The sequence below is a fragment of the Impatiens glandulifera genome, chromosome 2 (genome assembly GCF_907164915.1).
Source record: "Impatiens glandulifera chromosome 2, dImpGla2.1, whole genome shotgun sequence".
In the NCBI taxonomy this organism is placed as follows: Eukaryota; Viridiplantae; Streptophyta; class Magnoliopsida; order Ericales; family Balsaminaceae; genus Impatiens; species Impatiens glandulifera.
In genome coordinates, this window is record NC_061863.1 from 48,950,744 (window position 1) to 48,971,408 (window position 20,665).

At 33.3% G+C, this 20,665-nt stretch overlaps 2 protein-coding genes across 3 annotated transcripts; both read left to right on the plus strand.

The window, feature by feature from the left end:
- The first annotated feature begins 5,562 nt into the window (after positions 1-5,562).
- Positions 5,563-11,830, plus strand: LOC124923741 (coatomer subunit alpha-1-like). The gene is made up of 4 exons (XM_047463705.1): positions 5,563-5,785; positions 5,987-6,216; positions 7,383-7,877; positions 8,344-11,830. The coding sequence occupies exons 2-4, from the start codon at positions 6,009-6,011 to the stop codon at positions 11,298-11,300; spliced, it is 3,660 nt and encodes a 1,219-aa protein (XP_047319661.1). The 5' UTR covers positions 5,563-5,785; positions 5,987-6,008; the 3' UTR covers positions 11,301-11,830.
- Positions 11,831-13,767: 1,937 nt separating this feature from the next.
- On the plus strand, positions 13,768-19,346 carry LOC124928065 (coatomer subunit alpha-1-like). Of its 2 annotated transcripts, XR_007098448.1 has the most exons (5): positions 13,768-13,943; positions 14,145-14,384; positions 15,009-15,503; positions 15,962-19,017; positions 19,167-19,346. XR_007098448.1 is itself a non-coding variant. In XM_047468598.1 (4 exons), the coding sequence occupies exons 2-4, from the start codon at positions 14,177-14,179 to the stop codon at positions 18,913-18,915; spliced, it is 3,657 nt and encodes a 1,218-aa protein (XP_047324554.1). In that variant the 5' UTR covers positions 13,768-13,943; positions 14,145-14,176; the 3' UTR covers positions 18,916-19,346. The 2 variants fall into 2 exon arrangements, 1 of the variants encoding a protein (XP_047324554.1); XM_047468598.1 differs by having other exon boundaries at positions 15,962-19,346.
- Positions 19,347-20,665: the final 1,319 nt, after the last annotated feature.

A 20,665-nucleotide genomic window follows, 5' to 3' on the forward strand; every position in this document is an offset into this window, starting at 1 on the left:
TATACTATATTTCTTTTTTCTATAAATTATTTTACATATATATATATATATATAGTTAAGTGGGAAAAGATCGTTTTTAAAAAATAACTAGTCACAAATTATTAACACTTTAAATTAAAACAAATAATTAGTTATGGATTTAATGTGGAGATGATACTAATTTTTAGAATGCATAAATATATGATTTATAAGTTTTAAGATAGATAAGTAATTATACTTTTAAATAAGTTATAATAATTAATTAATTGTGATTTTTTTTTTTTTTACAGTTTGGTCAATTAAGAAGACTCCTATCTCTATACTACCTTGGTTGGAGTAACTAATTGTGATTTTATTTATATTAAATAGGTATTAAGAACTTAAAATTTTCTCTTAATAAAAAATTATGAAAAAGATTTGTTTGACTAAAAAAAATGTTTTTTTTTCAATAACATAATTTAAAATTTTATCATAAATTTATTTATTATTTAAAAAGTTAATTTAATTCAATAAAATTTTCATATTAACAAATAAAATCACTTTTACATGTTATTTTAATAAATAAATAAATTGAATTATTATAATTATTACAAAATACTAATTTTAAAAAAGACTTAATAAATTATATTATTCATTCATTCAATATAATACAATTAAATACAATCTTACTTTGTAACAAAAAATAATAATTAAGTAATAGTTAACAGAATATTGTTTACTTAATATTTTTGTTATCTTTTTATGATTAAAACCATTGAACCGGTAATCAATGCAATTTCAAATATCGTTCTATATATTTTTTTTGCTAGTAAGTAATGTATATGTTACAATTTATTATAAACTATTAAATATTAATATTTAGAAATTAAATGTAGTTAATGCAACAGTTGTGGCTTTTATATCTTTGCTATTGATTAATATGTAATAAACGTCTATCAATTTATTTAGATTAATATGAGATAATTGCAAGTTACTATTTATTAACTATCAATTATATATATCATATTAATATCTGAATACAATTATTTTTTATATACTCCTGGGCTTGCTTGAGACTTTTTTTTTCATTGACCTATTACTATTTGTCGTTGCTTAATAATATTTTAATCTTTTGATAAAGAAAAGAAAGAGGTCAATTTCATTGTTTATTTTAAAAGTTTTCAATGAAAAATAAAATGCACTATTATTTGATTCAGTTAATCATTTACAGTTTATTAGTTAAACTTTTAAATCTTTAATTTTATTTACGGTTGATTATTCTACAAATATATTATAATCTTATATTAAAAAATAAATAAATAAAAAAGGAAGTTTTTCTTTCCCAGCCACCCGTATATCACAAAACCGGATTTGCACTTTTTTCTGCTGTTGTTTTCTTTCCATCCGTAGTGGGGTCCTCAACAGAGTTTAAAGATGGGCTAGTTTAAAAAGTTGTAATTTGAATATGAAGGAATATCAAATTAAATAATGAATTATTTATTATTAAACTCATAAAAGTCAGAAAAAATCTTTTGTTTGTACTGATTATAAAGTTTAAAAAATAATGAGGAGAATTTCAATTTTATTTATAAAGTTGAATGAAAGTGTCAAATTTGTTATTAAGTTGTAAAATTTTATTTATGTATATAAACTTGTCAAAAAGTATCAAATTTATTTAACTTAACTATTTCTCTAACGACGTTAAAATGTGGTCATGCTGTCAATGACATGTCATATCCACGTATTATTTTTTTATATATTATTTTTATAATCAAATCTTTCTATTCAAACGAATTTTATCACTAAAAAATAAAACTAAATAAAGTTAAAAATAACTTTATCTCTCTCACTACATTTCATCTATCACCAATAATACAATTCCGACAACAACTCCGGCAATCCCATTTGCAATAGATTGATTAATTTTCTCTTTCTACTTCGTAACATTCTTCAACACTTTCTTCCGCTCATTCTTTGAAAACATATTCAGGTCTGAGAACAACTCCTTCTCGCCGTCGTTTCCCCATTCTGACACAAATGCCACCGGAATCATTTTTCCCCTATGCTTGCTCTTCTTCGACAACGAATCCTTCTTAGGGAAGAACCATAAGCAACCCGTTTTCTTAGGCGGTGAAGGAGACAGGGAAGACTAATACAGATTTAACGAATCCGAAGTAAAATTATTGATCTATATTTTGCGCCGCTCAGATTTCCTTCATTAGCGAGATATTTTCCTTTTACAGCCAACGAATTCAATGAATTAGATGGTGAAGAAACATACCAATTTTCCAGCTCTGGCTTCTTGTTCTCTTCTTCATCATCATTTGACTGATGAGTGGATCTTCCCCTAGATTTGAACCAAAAGAAGGAGCCGGGAACGATTTAAGTTTGCGGAAGCGAGTCTCGTGTGAGTTGGGAGAACGGAGTCGGGATCGAAGCCGACACAGTTGTCCATTTCTTGGCCGAGGATCTCTTCTACTGATCTCTTCTCATCACAGTCTCATAATCAGGGGCGGAGCCAAGTACAAGCCGGCCCGGGCTGTAGCCCGGGTAGCCTTAAACAACATGCATGTATTTTATCAATAACGACGGTAAATTACCATCGTTATTGGTTATTTTCCGTCGCTAAAAGGTATTGGTGACAGCAAACTATAAGACTAGCCCGGATAGATTTTTTTAATAAAAAATTAGCCCGGGTAGGTTTCAAATCCTGGCTCCGCCCCTGCTCATAATGATGAATAATCCGCTATAGCATAGAACGAAAGAGATTGATTAGGGTTTATGCATTTATTTATAGAAAGGAGACGACTTCAATAATAATCTTCCCTTCTTGCGATTTTTATCGTCATTCTTGATGATGTGCAGATACATCATTTTAAAGGTGTAGGTTGCCGGAGTTGTTGTCGGAGTTGTATTAGCAATGTTAGATGCAAATAGTAACATAACAGGTTGAAGAGAGATTGAAGTTATTTTTAATTTTATTTTTTAATGATAAGATTAGTTTGAATTGAAAATTTTGATTACAAAAATTATATATATAAAAATAATACGTGGATATGACATGTCAATGACAACAAGACTAAATGTTAACGTTGTTAGAGAAATCTGTTAAGTTCAATAAATTTGACATTTTTTGACAAGTTTGTATACATAGATATAATTTTACAACTTAATAAACAAATTTGACACTTCCATCAAACTTTATAAATAAAATTGACATTCTTCCCAAAAAATAATATGCATATAAATATAAATATATAATTTTTTTATGTTGTGTTTTTAATATATTAAAAATAAAAATAAAAATAGTTTAAGTATAACGAACAAAAACATTATATAAAAATAATTAAGAAAAAACGATATTAAATAAGTTATCTAGCTCATAAATTTTTGAGAAAAACGTTTAAATTCCCGACAGACTCTACTGGTTTCCTGAATTAATCTAAAAAACGTCATAATAATAACATTATGAATTATACGAATTGGACGACAATAATCATTGAAAGAATCATTGAAAGTTCGACGATTTCTTTTCAATCAGATAGTACACTAAAAAATAATTGAGATGATAATGTAGGTGTGTCATATCAGTTGCATCAATCTGAATTTTAAAACAACCACCTAAAAATTCGGGCATCACCCAATTAATTTTAGTAATACTTTATAAAAGACTCCAAATACTAGTCACCATTGAACAATAAAAAATAAGTGAGTTGTCGATTCAATCTCTTCGTGACAAATACAACTAATCATAATACAATTTTTTTCATGCATATATCATCTATAAGAATTTAACTATGAATAACGTTTCATTCAAATAACGAGATATTGGATGAAATTTTTGACCCTCAAAGTTTTTTCAAAAAAATATATAGATTAATCTTAGGGAATAACTTGTAGCAATGTCTCACATGAAAACTATCTTTATTTTGTCAACGCATAACGTCTTGTTCAGACGGGGGACACTTGTTTGCGTTTTATTAAAAGTAAAACTTTATCATGGTTAATCTTCTTATATATCTAATTCAGCTAGCGAAACTACTATATCGATGGTCAAATTTGTCTAAAATTGTGACATTTTTATATATTAAAACAAATTAATGATATATAGTAGTTAGACTTTTGACACTACAACAAATGTTGTTTCAAAAACTAATCGAAGAATCATCCCCATAATGTCTAGACTGCTCACGAAAACGTTTCTACATAAAATAAATTATCATCCAAATGTTACACCCCGCTGAATAATTAGACATTTTGGTGAACTAACCAGTCCAATTATGACCATACTACATCTGATTATCGATGTCTAAAACTATTCGGCTCCGTTGTAAATCTACTGTACCATTTTGATAGAAGAACCTATTAAAAATAAGATTTTAAATATTTAAACATCCTCATCTAAATAATGAATTAAATTATATGTGAACATAGAAGATAATACATTTTAATGAGAATTAATCTATTTTTTTTAGATTATTTTACTTTTTATTTAGACAATTTAATATATAAATATATAATATTAATTTAAAAATATTAATTATATATATATATATATATATATATATATATATATATATATATATATATATATATATATATATATATATATATATATATATATATATATATATATATATATAGGAGTGATAGAGGGAGGGAATTTGGTGAGGGAATAACTTGACATCACCTTCATTGGTTGAAAAGTGTAAAATTGGGAGGAAAGAGAGAATAGAAAGAAATTATTTGATTTTTTCAGCGAATAAGATTATGCCACGTCATTCCCTCACCTAATCATTTCTCATATATATATATATATATATATATATATATATATATATATATATAATTTGGAGCTAACTTATAAGATGTCCTTTAATATTTTGAATAAACTAATTAGCATCATGTTATTAGCAAACTAATTAATTATCATTTCATATGTGAGTCCATTTATTAATTAAAATGTTTTATTTTAAATTATTATATTATTAATATTTTGACTTTTTTTATTAAAAAAATTATCCCCAATCTTAATTTCATCAAAGTTATTTAAAAAATTTCAATTCAAAAAAACCTTAGTTGCTAGAAATGTTTGAATAGTGATTTATTTTTGGAGGAATGATTGGTAGAGAGAATTTGAGAGGAAATTATGTGACATAATTCTTACTCTTTTCATCTTTTATCATTTTTTACCGCCATTAATCATTAACGTACTCCCTCCCCTTTCCCAAATTTCCTCACTTATCTCCTCATATTTTTTATATAAAAAATCTTTATTATTATATAATCAAAAATATATAAACTTGTTCAAATTTTTGTTGTTTGCCATACTCACAAAAATTGATCAAAATTTTCAAAACTTTGTATAGATATGCAATTTCATAAAGTACTAACATTTCCATCTTTTCATTTTTTCATTTTATTTAATACTGTTTTTTTTTATTACTTTTCATTTGTGTCATGACGTTTTTATTATTATTTTTGTTATAAATATTTAATATATCATGAAAAACTAAATTAATTAAGTAAAAAAAAATAAAGTTTAAATTACTTTAAGTTATATATGACGTTACATTAAATAAAATTCCATCTTGCACTGTTGGCACCGCGCCTTCTTACTAACAAGCTCGTGTTTCTCTATCTAGGACTAACCGCAGGAGAAAGCTCGACATTGATGAATTCGGCCAGATCTGCGAGATAAACTCTCTAAGAATCCCGATCTATGATCCTGTAATCTGCTATACCCTAAAGCTAACATCTTTCTCCATCCTTGTCAATGATATAGCATTTTTACTTGATCAAAGATAGCATCTCCTACAGATCCCAGGTAAATTTTGCATCATCTTAGTTTCAAGCTGTTGAGTTTTGCTATCCTACTGATTGATCGTTGGTAATGATCACGATTTAGATATGAAATTTCATGAATCTACTATCTCTCTAAGTAGATTTCATGTTAGAAAACGTATGGCCATATATAGTTTTGCCGTCTGAATTTCTAGAGCTTAATTTGTTAAACTGTAATGCACAGAGTCTTTTTGTGATTATTGGAAATGTTGACGAAATTCGAGACAAAGAGCAATCGAGTTAAGGGACTGAGTTTTCACTGCAAGAGACCATGGATCCTCGCAAGTCTTCACAGTGGTGTCATTCAGCTATGGGATTATCGTATGGGGACTTTAATTGACAGATTCGATGAGCATGAAGGCCCTGTTCGTGGTGTTCACTTTCACAAGTCTCAGCCACTTTTTGTATCTGGAGGTTCTGAAATATTCACCTGAATTTATTTTCACTTTCTTTTGTCTGCTAATACAATTTGATAGATGTATAGTTACTTGTTCATAATTTTGGTATTTGGAAATTTGGGACATTTTATTAAATCTTGTTGATATGTTATAGATCTATGCATAGGTATTAGTTGCTTCTATGTTTTGCATTGATGCTTCGGATTTGAATTACACAACATTGAATAGTTAGGCCTATCTAAATTCTCACTGGTGTCTAGATCAATAGGCTTGATTTTCAATTGTTTGATGATGCAATACTGACTGGAGTTCTATTTTCCAAAATGAATAAAATGTGAGTATTCCTTACAGATCTATTGACTTGCCATTTTTTAGGTGGTGCCCAGTGAATTTACTAAAAAAGTTGTTATGGAGTTCCTATAATCCCAATTTGTACATTCCTTATTTTTTGTTTTTTATATTTGATTAAATAACGTGGACATGTAATAGATCTATAATTCCTGCATGTTTTGTATTGATATTTCTGATTTCACAACTTGAGTTTGGCCTGGTGCTTATTTCCGTACAATGGTGTCTAGCCAAACGGACTTTTAACTCTTGACACAACAGATTGGAATTGCAAACCGCTAATGATTAATATCTGTATTTACTTGTATATGCACCTATGTTTGCATGGTGTCCAGAAAATCTGCTAAGATGGTCTACAATTCTTTTTGTACACTGACAATTTGTACAACTTTGCGTATATAATGACTACTATCTTTTATACTAGAATATGTTGATAATGGAGCAATGTTCTAATGTGATGAAAGATTAACTTTTAAGGGTAGGTAAAACAAATCAGCTGTTAAATTTGTCATTTATTTTGGAATGAAATTAATCTACTATGCTCTGTATCAAGGTTGTCTTTTCTGTTTCAAACACTTTCTTTTGTTATAGTTGGTTTGGCCAATGGGGAAGGGAGATTCTGATTGATACATTAATTAACTGGCGAGAGGATTAGTTTGTTCTGTTTCTCACAGTGAAGTTTAGATTTCAGTATAGGAAGCAATGCAGATTATTTTGGGTTTTCATAAAAATTGTAATTTTTAACTCTTCTCCAGTATCACTTAGTCTGTATGATCTATGTAGACATATCATACAGCTAGGCATCATCTTATGTTTTTCCCACGCCTTATGCAGGAGATGATTACAAGATTAAGGTTTGGAACTACAAGCTTCATAGATGTCTTTTTACCCTTCTTGGCCATCTAGATTACATCAGAACTGTGCAGTTTCATCACGAATATCCTTGGATTGTAAGTGCTAGTGACGATCAGACTATCAGGATATGGAATTGGCAGTCGAGGACGTGTATCTCTGTGCTGACTGGACACAATCACTATGTAATGTGTGCCACTTTTCATCCAAAAGAAGACCTTGTAGTGTCCGCTTCCCTGGATCAAACTGTACGTGTTTGGGATATTGCTGCCCTGAGGAAAAAGACAGTCTCCCCTGCAGATGATATTCTGCGGCTGAGTCAGATGAACACAGATCTTTTTGGTGGGGTTGATGCCGTTGTTAAATATGTATTGGAAGGTCATGATCGCGGTGTCAATTGGGCATCCTTCCATCCATCTCTACCTTTAATTGTTTCAGGAGCAGATGATCGACAAGTGAAGCTATGGCGTATGAATGGTAATATTTCTGATTTATTATATGTGTGCATTTATTATGTAGGTGCATAACCGATTTTGGAATAGTTAATCCAAATTCCATTGCTATGGAATTGTAGAGTGATGCTTTTGGTGAGCTTGGGATGCACTATTAATATCCAATGTTTATTTTCTTTTGTCAATAGATATATGCGTATATTCCCAAATAAGCGGTTCATGAACACTCTCTTTATAAGATTTCCTATTTTGAATTTTTTTTGCTCATAGATAAAGGCTTGAATAGAGTTTCTTCAAAAAGGTGATAAGAGTGCCAGAATTAACCCGGAAATGAGTTAACATACTCGTCGTAGCCTCCTATTAGTGGATGTTTTTCATAAACCCCATGATAAATATTGATATACTATCATAACATGAGGCTGAAAAAATAGCTTCATTAGCTTCTAATTTACATCTGTGTAATAAAATGATGAATTATATTCTTTTTTCAGAAACCAAGGCTTGGGAAGTGGACACATTGAGGGGGCACATGAACAATGTGTCATGCGTCATGTTTCTTGCCAAACAAGATATAATAATTTCAAACTCAGAGGACAAGAGTATTCGTGTTTGGGATTCAACAAAACGAACAGGATTGCAGACCTTTCGGCGTGAACATGATCGCTTTTGGATTCTTGCAGCTCACCCTGAAATGAATCTTCTTGCTGCTGGTCATGATAGTGGTATAGTTGTGTTTAAGTTGGAAAGGGAGAGGCCTGCATTCTCTGTAAGTGGTGATACTATGTTCTATACCAAAGACCGATTTTTAAGGCTCTATGAATTCTCAACTCAAAAGGACACCCAAGTTATTCCTATTAGACGTCCAGGAACTACAAGCCTAAACCAGGGTCCACGAACTCTTTCATATAGTCCTACAGAAAATGCAGTTTTGATCTGTTCTGATACAGATGGTGGCTCTTATGAGCTGTATGTTGTGCCAAAAGACAATATAAGCAGAGGTGATACAGTGCCAGAAGCTAAAAGAGGTCTGGGAGGATCAGCTATTTTTGTCGCACGAAATAGGTTTGCAGTACTTGACAAAAGCAACAATCAAGTATTAGTGAAGAATCTCAAAAATGAGATTGTTAAGAAAAGTAGTCTCCCTATTGCTACTGACACCATCTTTTATGCTGGAACTGGGAACCTTCTGTGTAGGGCAGATGATAAAGTTGTAATTTTTGACCTACAGCAGAGGCTTATCCTTGGTGATCTTCAGGCTTCTTTTGTCAAGTACATTGCTTGGTCCAATGATATGGAAACAGTGGCTCTACTCAGCAAACATGCTATAATTATTGCCAACAAAAAACTTGTGCACCAGTGCACCCTCCATGAGACTATACGTGTTAAAAGTGGAGCCTGGGATGATAATGGAATTTTCATTTATACTACCTTGAATCATATCAAGTATTGCCTTCCTAATGGAGATAGTGGAATAATTAAAACACTCGATGTACCAATATACATCTCCAAAGTTTCAGGAAATAACATCTTTTGTTTGGACAGGGATGGAAAGAATCGAGTTTTAACTATTGATGCAACAGAGTATCTATTTAAGCTCTCTTTGTTGAGGAAGAGGTATGATCATGTTATGAGCATGATAAAGAACTCTCAGCTCTGTGGGCAAGCAATGATTTCTTATTTGCAGCAGAAAGGATTCCCTGAAGTTGCTCTTCATTTCGTTAAAGATGAGAGAACTCGTTTTAATTTGGCTCTAGCTAGTGGTAACATAGAAATTGCTGTTGCTTCAGCTAAGGAAATTGATGAAAAGGATTATTGGTATAAACTGGGTGTAGAGGCTCTACGTCAAGGTAACACAGGGATCGTGGAGTATGCCTACCAAAGGACAAAAAATTTTGAAAGGCTATCTTTCCTGTATCTCGTTACTGGGAATACGGAGAAGTTAAACAAGATGCTAAAAATTGCTGAAGTGAAGAATGATGTTATGGGCCAATTTCATAATGCTCTGTATCTTGGTGATGTCCGAGAACGTGTTAAAGTCTTGGAGAATGCCGGTCATTTTCCTCTTGCTTATATTACTGCATCTCTTCATGGCCTACAGGATGTAGCTGAACGCTTAGCTGCTGAGTTAGGTGATAATGTTCCTGTTCTTCCAGAAGGTAAAGTGCCCTCCCTTTTGATGCCTCCTGCCCCAATTCTTTCTGGTGCTGATTGGCCACTCTTGAGGGTCATGCGAGGCATATTCGAGGGTGGATTAGATACTATTGGAAGGGGGGGTGCGGCAGATGAAGAAGAGGAAGATGCAGATGCTGATTGGGGTGAAGAACTGGAGATTGCTGATGTAGATGGTTTGCCAATTGGCACTGCTCAGGCAATTTTGGAGGATGGAGAAGTTGGTGGAGATGTTGAAGAAGATGGAGGATGGGACCTTGAAGATTTGGGACTTCCCGAGAGTGATACTCCAAAGGCTTCGGCTTCAATTAATAGTAGCACAGTTTTTGTTGCCCCCTCTTCTGGAATGCCTGTGAGCCAAATCTGGACACAAAAATCATCCCTTGCTGCTGAACATGCAGCAGCTGGACACTTTGATACTGCAATGAGGTTGCTTAGCCGGCAATTGGGAATAAGGAATTTTGGTCCGATGAAACCCATGTTTCTTGATCTTCATTTTGGTAGCCATTCACATTTACGTGCATTTTCGTCTGCGCCAATCATCTCGCTGGCTATTGAGCGTGGATGGAGTGAAAATGCTAGTCCTAATGTAAGGGGGCCACCCTCACTTATCTTCAATTTCTCTCAGTTGGAAGAAAAGTTAAAGGCTGGATACACTGCTACAACAGGTGGAAAGTTCAGCGAGGCTCTTCGAATTTTCCTCAATATATTCCACACAATTCCGTTAATCGTAGTTGAGTCAAGGAGAGAAGTTGATGAAGTGAAGGAATTGATTAACATAGTGAAAGAATATGTATTGGGCTTAAAAATGGAGGTGAAAAGGAAGGAAATCAAAGATGACCTTGTGCGGCAACAGGAGCTTGCCGCCTATTTCACCCATTGCAAGCTCCAAATGCCTCACTTGAGGCTTGCTTTGCAGAATGCCATGACTGTCTGCTTCAAGGCTAAGAATTTCGCAACAGCATTTAATTTTTCCAGGAGGCTTCTAGAAACAAATCCAACTAATGATAAACAGGTGAAAATGGCGAGGCAAGTGCTGCAGGCTTCTGAGAAGAGCATGAATGATGCGTGTCGGCTGAACTATGATTTCAGAAACCCGTTTGTCATTTGTGGGGCTACTTATGTGCCTATTTACAGAGGACAAAAAGATGTTTCCTGCCCATATTGCAGTTCTAAGTTTGTACCAAATTGTGAAGGGCAGCTGTGTGCTGTTTGTGAACTTGCAGTTATTGGAGCAGACGCATCAGGCTTGCTGTGTTCACCTGCCCAGGTAAGATAAACCAGTAGCTGAGCATAGATATTTTAAATACCATTATATTGTTGTAGTGGACCTTCTAAAGCATATATGATTGGATTGACTGTAAGCGAAGAAGAAACTTGAAGTTTAAAGGTACCCATCATCAAACCAGCTCCACATTTCTATTTCTCATTTCCTGCTTGATTATATGTTCTTCCAATGTTATAATGAACAACCGCCCAAGAGATTTTGACTGGATATATATTTTTAATGTTGGTTTGTTGTTTAAAGACAAGAATGGTCAGAGGTCCTTTTTTTTTTCTTTGTTTTAGTAGATGGTTGGTTGGTATAATATGTCTGGAGATGGTTGACATGTTTCATTATGTAGAGTCATTTGGTATCTTTGAGTTTTCTTTTTTTACTGAGTTAAAGGACGGATTGTTGTTGTCACTATTATACTGTTGCATTTTCTTTGGTCTATCAAATATTTGTTTCAAAGCACCCAAATTCTTGTAGTACAACAACATTTTGTATTATTCAATGGGTTCTTGTTGTGGTGGAATTGATTTCTACTCTTGGAAGTCGTATTTATGCTGTATCTCAGTAAGGTTCCTCAGCAGGAATAACGTCATGTTTGCTTCTTTACACTAATTCTTGTTACAATGTTGTATGTGTCAATACGGTTTTGTTATCTTATAACATACAATCTTGTTAAGCTGCTTGTTGAGCTCATTTGAAAACACTTTCTAGATCTGGGTATGGATTCGGATTTATATGGGAAATTCCAATCTAACTAAGTTGTGTTTCCAATCTGATCTCATTTGGCTCGTGAGATATTTCCTTGACGATTACTTATCTACATCCAAATTCAGACAGATTTAGAAATTACATGGCCGAGAGAAGAAACCTCTTATAAAAGTAAATAAGCTTAATAATAACAATATATAAATTTCCGGTTTATTCTCTCATCGACCTGTTCTCTTATAGACAATTTCACTACCATGATCTATGTTTAGATGATTCACCCTAGTGATTGAAAATTTGACCAATGCACTTGATATGTTTCTCAAATTGGTATTGAAATTTTGTTGCCAGTTCATGAATGATGGTAGAGGTTCTCGAGATCAACTTATAGCATGGAGTTCTTGGTTGAGATAAACCTTAAATTTGTGTAGGCTATTGAAGGTTTTTATGCTCATTGATTCCCTTGATTGATCTATGAACGAATATATAAGGTGTTAGGAATTAACACTAGATTAATCTTCTAAATACACATAATAAGGATTTCAAATAGCAATGAAATAAGATGGGGCAAATATCAGATCGATAAAGGATGAGTAAACCGAAGAAAATACTCACGTTCTTGTGCGAAATAGTTAAATGAGATGGGGGCAAATAGCATATGTAAATAGTATTATAGCAATGAAGGTCCAACAAGGTGTGGAAGTCTAAAATATTCTTAAACCATTTTTTTTTTCAATTAACGGAAATAATTAGGTAATTTTGTTGTCTGATCGTGTTTTATTATTCAAAAAAGTCTAATATAATATTTCGCTAAAATATTTCCACATAATTTAGAATGCTTATAAATTGAAAATTTTGCTTATTAAAATTAAAACTTTTCACTTTAACTTTCAATTTGAGACATTATTTTTAAGCCTTTTTACTTGAAATTGAAATATATCAATGTCCATTAAGTTTGTTATAACTTATAAATTTAAACTAGTTTAATTTAATTGAAAGAAATGTATTAAAAAAAAAGTGTGTTTAGAACATTTTTTTATAAGAATTATATTTTTATTAAATTCAAATAAGAGTTATATATTATAAATTAATTAGTAAATAATACAAATATCATTCGGCATAATCAAAATTAAAATAAATAATTGTTATATCAATATCAAATTGTATAAACAATTTATAAAAATAAATTCATAATAAAAAAAAATTTAACGTTTATATGAACTCATTTAAATTCATTAATGATAAGTTTTTTTAGAACATTGAGTTCTGCTTCTTCGGAATACGATTAGTCCACGCGGATTAAGCTCATAATCCACAAATTTATTCAACCAATTTAACTAGAAGAGTAGAACTTATCGTTTGACGAACTCAAACCCAGAACCTTAAGAGGCTGAGGACTTGGGGTATCCACCTTCTTTTGCCGCTAGGCTAGAAGAGGGAGCGAATGCTGAGTATTGAACTAGAGCAAGCCGAATTAACCAATGAAACGATGTCGGAAAAATATTTACCAAATATTCTGAACGACAATTAAAATTATTATTCTTAACCGATGATTAGTAAGCAACGTACAACTATCCTCTGCCAAATTAAAATGAACCATCTACCTATTTCACCTTCGATTATTTCATTTCCTTTACTGCAAAAATTTTAGTATTTTACAGACAAATTTATGCCCGAAGTCCAAAAGGATTTGGAAAAACAGTAGAAGGACTTATTTTAATTTTCCGAAAAAGTCGAGGCGTGTTTTTAACAATGAAGCTCTCTAGTCTCAACTTTGATGATCAGCCAGATCTGCTAGTAGTACTGAAAGAGAACTAAAAAACCCTCTTGATTCTCTTCCATCCTTTTAATCTGAGAATCCCGATCTACGATCCTGTAATCTTCATTCATCTAACAGTCTCCGTTGGTGGAAATTACACAACATTCTCTACCTGATCCGAGGTAAATCTTCGATTCATTCATTTTACTTCCAATCTTTTGTTTTCCTCTCTTGATGATCGTTGCTACTTATTACGCCTTAGATATGTCATTTCATGAAATCAATCGCTATAAGTAATGGTTATATTCTGGAAGTTTTGTCCGTATACTCTTATTTACTTTGGAATTTCCATAGCTTAATGTTCCAAGTGTAATGTAATGTAGAGAACCTCGGAAATTCTCTGTGATCATTGGCGATGTTGACGAAATTCGAGACAAAGAGCAATCGAGTTAAGGGACTGAGTTTCCACAGCAAGAGACCATGGATCCTAGCAAGTCTTCACAGTGGTGTTGTCCAACTATGGGATTATCGTATGGGGACTTTAATTGATAGATTCGACGAACATGAGGGTCCTGTTCGTGGTGTTCACTTTCATAAGTCTCAGCCACTTTTTGTATCTGGAGGTGCTGTTTTTTTATACTCTTTTATGATGCATGAATATTGTTTTTCATAATTTTGGGATTTGGAAATTTGTGACATTTGATTCAATCTTATTGTTATGTTATATAGAGATCTATGTAATGATAAAATGTACCTCTATGTTTTGAATTACATAGCAACTTTCCTTTTATGTGGTTTCTAGCTAAATGGGATTCATTTGGTGAACCTTTTTTTTAACTGTTTGATGCTGCAGACTGATTGGAGTTCTATAGCCCACGTGATTAAAATGTGAGGGTAACTTTGCTGTTTAAGCAATTACTATTTGTTACATGGTTCCAGTGAGTTTGCTAAAAAATGGCTTGCGGAGTTACTATACTCCCAATTTGTACAATCTTTTTCTGTATTTGATTAGATCTGATTGAAATGTTATTGATCTATTCATAGATAATAGGTGCTTTGTTGTCTTATCTTCATCTTTCTAATTTGATGTCAAGTTACGTGGTTTGATTGGGTGGATTTTATTTTATTTTTAAACTCTTTGACCCTGCAATACTAATTGGAAATGCGAATTTCAAATGGTTAAGATTTTGTTTCACTTTGATGCCGCATAATCTGATATAATCTTATGTTTTTTTCACTGTATGCAGGAGATGATTACAAGATTAAGGTTTGGAACTACAAGCTTCATAGGTGTCTTTTTACCCTTCTTGGGCATCTAGATTACATCAGAACTGTGCAGTTTCATCACGAACATCCTTGGATTGTAAGTGCCAGTGACGATCAGACTATCAGGATTTGGAATTGGCAGTCGAGGACGTGCATCTCTGTGCTGACTGGCCATAATCACTATGTAATGTGTGCCACATTTCATCCAAAAGAAGATCTTCTAGTGTCCGCTTCCCTGGATCAGACTGTACGTGTTTGGGATATTGGTGCCTTGAGGAAAAAGACAGCCTCCCCTGCAGATGACATTATGCGGCTAAGTCAGATGAACACGGATCTTTTTGGTGGTGTTGATGCTGTTGTTAAATATGTATTGGAAGGTCATGATCGTGGTGTCAATTGGGCATCATTTCATCCCACCCTACCTTTAATTATTTCTGGAGCAGATGATCGTCAAGTGAAGTTATGGCGCATGAATGGTAAGGTTTTAATCTTCAGCTTGTTGTGTAGGTGCATCATAATCCAACTTCTTTAGCTAGAATCATAGAACTAAACTTTTGATGAGCTTGCATTGCACTGTTTATTCCTATTTCTATTGTCTTCATTTAATAGGTTTAGGCAAACAAGGGTTTTAGAATACTGTCATTAAAAGTAGTTTCTATTTAGAACTTGTTTTTTTTTTCATAGGCAAAAACTTTATATAGAGATTTACAAAAATGTACTGAAACAATCCACTGTGGAGAAGTGAGTTCTCCCTCTTCTCCCCCTACATTTTTCTTCTTACTCCATTTTCAATCATACAGTTTTCCTTAATCTTTATTAAGCCACATGATCAATGTGATCTGCTATCAAAGCATGATATTGAAAGAAACATGCACCTTTAACTTTTAATATATGTCTATGTGATAACAATGATGCTTAATAATCTTTTTTTCAGAAACCAAGGCTTGGGAAGTGGACACATTGAGGGGGCACATGAACAATGTATCATGTGTCATGTTTCTTGCCAAACATGATATTATTATTTCGAACTCAGAGGACAAGAGTATCCGTGTTTGGGATTCAACAAAGCGAACAAGTCTGCAGACCTTTCGGCGTGAGCATGATCGCTTTTGGATTCTTTCAGCTCACCCGGAAATGAATCTTTTGGCTGCTGGTCATGATAGCGGTATGGTTGTATTTAAGTTGGAAAGGGAGAGGCCTGCATTCTCTGTGAGTGGTGATACTTTGTTCTACACTAAAGATCGATTTTTGCGATTCTATGAATTCTCCACTCAAAAAGACACTCAAGTTATTCCCATTAGGCGTCCAGGATCTACCAGTCTAAACCAGGGTCCAAGAACTCTCTCCTACAGTCCTACTGAAAATGCTGTTTTGATCTGTTCTGATACAGATGGTGGCTCTTATGAGCTGTATGTTGTACCAAAGGACAATATAAGCAGAAGTGATACAGTGCCAGAAGCTAAAAGAGGTCTGGGAGGATCAGCTGTTTTTGTGGCACGAAATAGGTTTGCAGTACTCGACAAAAGCAACAATCAAGTGTTAGTGAAGAATCTCAAGAATGAGATTGTTAAGAAAAGTAGTCTACCTTTTGCTACTGACACCATATTTTATGCTGGAACAGGGAACCTTCTGTGTAGGGCAGATGATAAAGTTGTAATTTTTGACCTACAGCAGAGACTTATCCTTGGTGATCTTCAGGCGTCTTTTGTTAAGTACATTGTTTGGTCCAATGATATGGAAAGTGTGGCTTTGCTCAGCAAACATGCTGTAATTATTGCCAACAAAAAACTCGTGCACCAGTGCACTCTCCACGAAACTATACGCGTTAAAAGTGGAGCCTGGGATGATAACGGAATTTTCATTTATACTACCTTGAATCATATCAAGTATTGCCTTCCCAATGGAGATAGTGGAATAGTGAGAACTCTAGACGTACCAATATATATCTCCAAAGTTTCAGGAAATAACATCTTTTGCCTGGACAGGGATGGAAAGAATCAAGTTATAACTATTGATGCAACAGAGTATCTATTTAAGCTCTCGTTGTTGAGGAAGAGGTATGATCATGTTATGAGCATGATAAAGAACAATCAACTCTGTGGACAAGCAATGATTGCTTATTTACAGCAGAAAGGATTCCCTGAAGTTGCTCTTCATTTTGTCAAAGATGAGAGAACTCGTTTTAATTTGGCTCTAGCTAGTGGTAACATAGAGATTGCAGTTGCTTCAGCTAAGGAAATTGATGAAAAGGATTATTGGTATAAACTGGGTGTAGAGGCTCTACGTCAAGGTAACACAGGGATCGTGGAGTATGCCTACCAAAGGACGAAGAATTTTGAGAGGCTATCTTTTTTGTATCTCGTTACTGGGAATACGGAGAAGTTAAATAAGATGCTAAAAATTGCTGAAGTGAAGAATGATGTTATGGGCCAATTTCACAATGCTCTGTATCTTGGTGATGTCCGAGAACGTGTTAAAGTCTTGGAGAATGCCGGTCATTTTCCTCTTGCTTATATCACTGCATCTCTCCATGGCCTACAGGATGTAGCTGAACGCTTAGCTGCTGAGTTAGGTGATAATGTTCCTGATCTTCCAGAAGGGAAAGTTCCCTCCCTTTTGATGCCTCCTGCCCCGATTCTTTCTGGTGCTGATTGGCCACTCTTGAGGGTCATGAGAGGCATATTTGAGGGTGGATTAGATACTATTGGAAGGGGGGGTGCGGCAGATGAAGAAGATGAAGATGCAGATGCTGATTGGGGTGAAGAACTGGAGATTGCTGATGTAGATGGTTTGCCAAATGGCATTTCTCATGCAGTTTTGGAGGATGGAGAAGCTGGTGGTGATGTTGAAGAAGAAGATGGAGGATGGGACCTTGAAGATTTGGGACTTCCTGAGAGCGAAACTCCAAAGGCTTCAATTAGCACTAGCTCGGTTTTTGTTCCCCCCTCCCCTGGAATGCCTGTGAGCCAAATCTGGACACAAAAATCATCCCTTGCTGCTGAACATGCAGCAGCTGGACACTTTGATACTGCAATGAGGTTGCTGAGCCGGCAATTGGGAATAAGGAATTTTGGTCCGATGAAACCCATGTTTCTCGATCTTCATTTTGGTAGCCATTCACATTTACGTGCATTTTCGTCTGCGCCAATCATCTCGCTGGCTATTGAGCGTGGATGGAGTGAAAATGCTAGTCCCAATGTAAGGGGGCCACCCTCACTTATCTTCAATTTCTCTCAGTTGGAAGAAAAGTTAAAGGCTGGATACACTGCCACAACAGGTGGAAAATTCAGTGAGGCTCTTCGAGTTTTCCTCAATATCTTCCACACAATTCCGTTAATCGTAGTTGAGTCAAGGAGAGAAGTTGATGAAGTGAAGGAATTGATTAACATAGTGAAAGAATATGTATTGGGCTTAAAAATGGAGGTGAAAAGGAAGGAAATCAAAGATGACTTGGTGCGGCAACAGGAGCTTGCTGCCTATTTCACCCATTGCAAGCTCCAAATGCCTCACTTGAGGCTTGCTTTGCAGAATGCCATGACTGTCTGCTTCAAGGCTAAGAATTTCGCAACAGCATTTAGTTTTTCCAGGAGGCTTCTAGAAACAAACCCAACTAATGATAAACAGGTGAAAATGGCGAGGCAAGTGTTGCAGGCTTCTGAGAAGAGCATGAATGATGCGTGTCAGCTGAACTATGATTTCAGAAACCCGTTTGTTATTTGTGGGGCTACTTATGTTCCTATTTACAGGGGACAGAAAGACGTGTCCTGCCCATACTGTAGTTCTAAGTTTGTGCCAAATGTGGAGGGGCAGCTTTGTAATGTTTGTGAACTTGCAGTTGTTGGAGCAGATGCATCAGGCCTGCTTTGTTCTCCTTCTCAAGTAAGATAAACCTGTTATTCTTCTTCTCTTGTTTCATTGTACCCATCCGATAAGGCTTGTCTGGGTATCTTATTGACGACTAAAAGGAAGAAACTCAACAAAGTTTAAAAGGTACACACTTTTCTTCTATCTCCACATCTCATTTCCTGCTTGATTACAAATTTGCATGTAATAATAATAATAATTAAGAACCTACCTATAACCTACCCACTACCATATAGAGATTTTCATTGGAACCGTTTTTTGTTTGTTGTTTGTAGAGGGGAGGAGGTGGTCTTTGTTAAAGTAGTAGATAAGGCGGTGGTTTATATGTTACATATTTTCTTACGTTTTCTAGATGTGTTTTTGGTGAAGTTGCTTACTCTGTTTCTCAGTTCTCACCATTATACTGTTTTTGTGCACATTCACTTTGTCAGTTGAATATTGAAATGTTTCTTCAAGCACCCACCTTATTATTTATTGTGTTTTTAAAGCCAGTAAGGTTTCTCATGTCTCTTATTTTTCTCGGAAAGGTGCAGTCTCTTTGTGCTTGTTTCATGTAGGGGGTTATTTGAAAAGGTATATTTTATGTGGTTATTTGGGTTAAATGATTAAAATACCCATTTTGTATTTAATATTTAAAAGATAAAATTAAAATTATTATGGATTTTATACTTTAATTTGAATGAGAATGGGATAAGTTGGCCCTTCATCAAACAGGATTTTCCCAGAAGACCTTGTTTTCTAGATTGACAGATAAATATTTAATAGATGATTATTTGCTAATTTTTCATTTGGTTAGAACAATTATGTTAGTATTAGTGAGTTTATATATTTTTTATTAGAATTATAGTAGGATTATGATTGCCCTATTATATATTTATAGGAGACTTGTACAATGAATGTTTTTATATTTATGTTATCTTCTTATTTAGATCCTCTTCCACCTCAAACACTATTGTCTCACATCTTTGAATATGGTTTACACTCTAAAATTTGAATTTAATTATAATAATATATACATATAGTGATTATCAAGAAAATATGACAAATTATTGAAAAATATAGGCATCCCTATGTTTTTTTTGTGGAACTATTCAATGAAAACAGAAAAATACATTATAAACTGAAATTGTATGTTAATTTAGGAAGTTAGTATAACACCCATCGTATAAACGATTTAATCCCTATCTTAAAACATTGTCACACTAATAAATCAATAATAATTATTTTTAAGAGGTTGTTACTGAAATATAAGAATATTATTTTTTTTAACAGTTAGTCTCTGAGAGCTTGTTCAGTAAATGGTTTTAAAAAAATTTTGATGTTTTTTTAAATGTATTAATATTTATTAATAAAATAAATTTTAAAAATATATATATTTATTAATGAATTAAGTGATATAATTAACGAGGAGTTGAATAAAATAATATTTGATTATGATTAAATTTTAATTTTTTTTAATAAAAAAAAATAGAATTGAAGAGATTAAAAATGATTATATATATATATATATATATTAATAATATTTTGAAAGAATAGAATTGAATAAAAATAGTTATTATACTTTAACAAATATATGCACTTTAATAATACAAATCAAATCTATCCTCCTCCTCCCACATTTCAAGAGAGTCTGATGAGAAGAAGAGTTGAATTTCAGAGTAGAGTGGGACCCAAAAAGTTGAAAATCTACTAGCCCTATTAATCCATATAAAATCAAAATTATAAAAAGACAACAACTTGTGTTGGCACTTGGCAGACCTTCATTTTTAGTGGG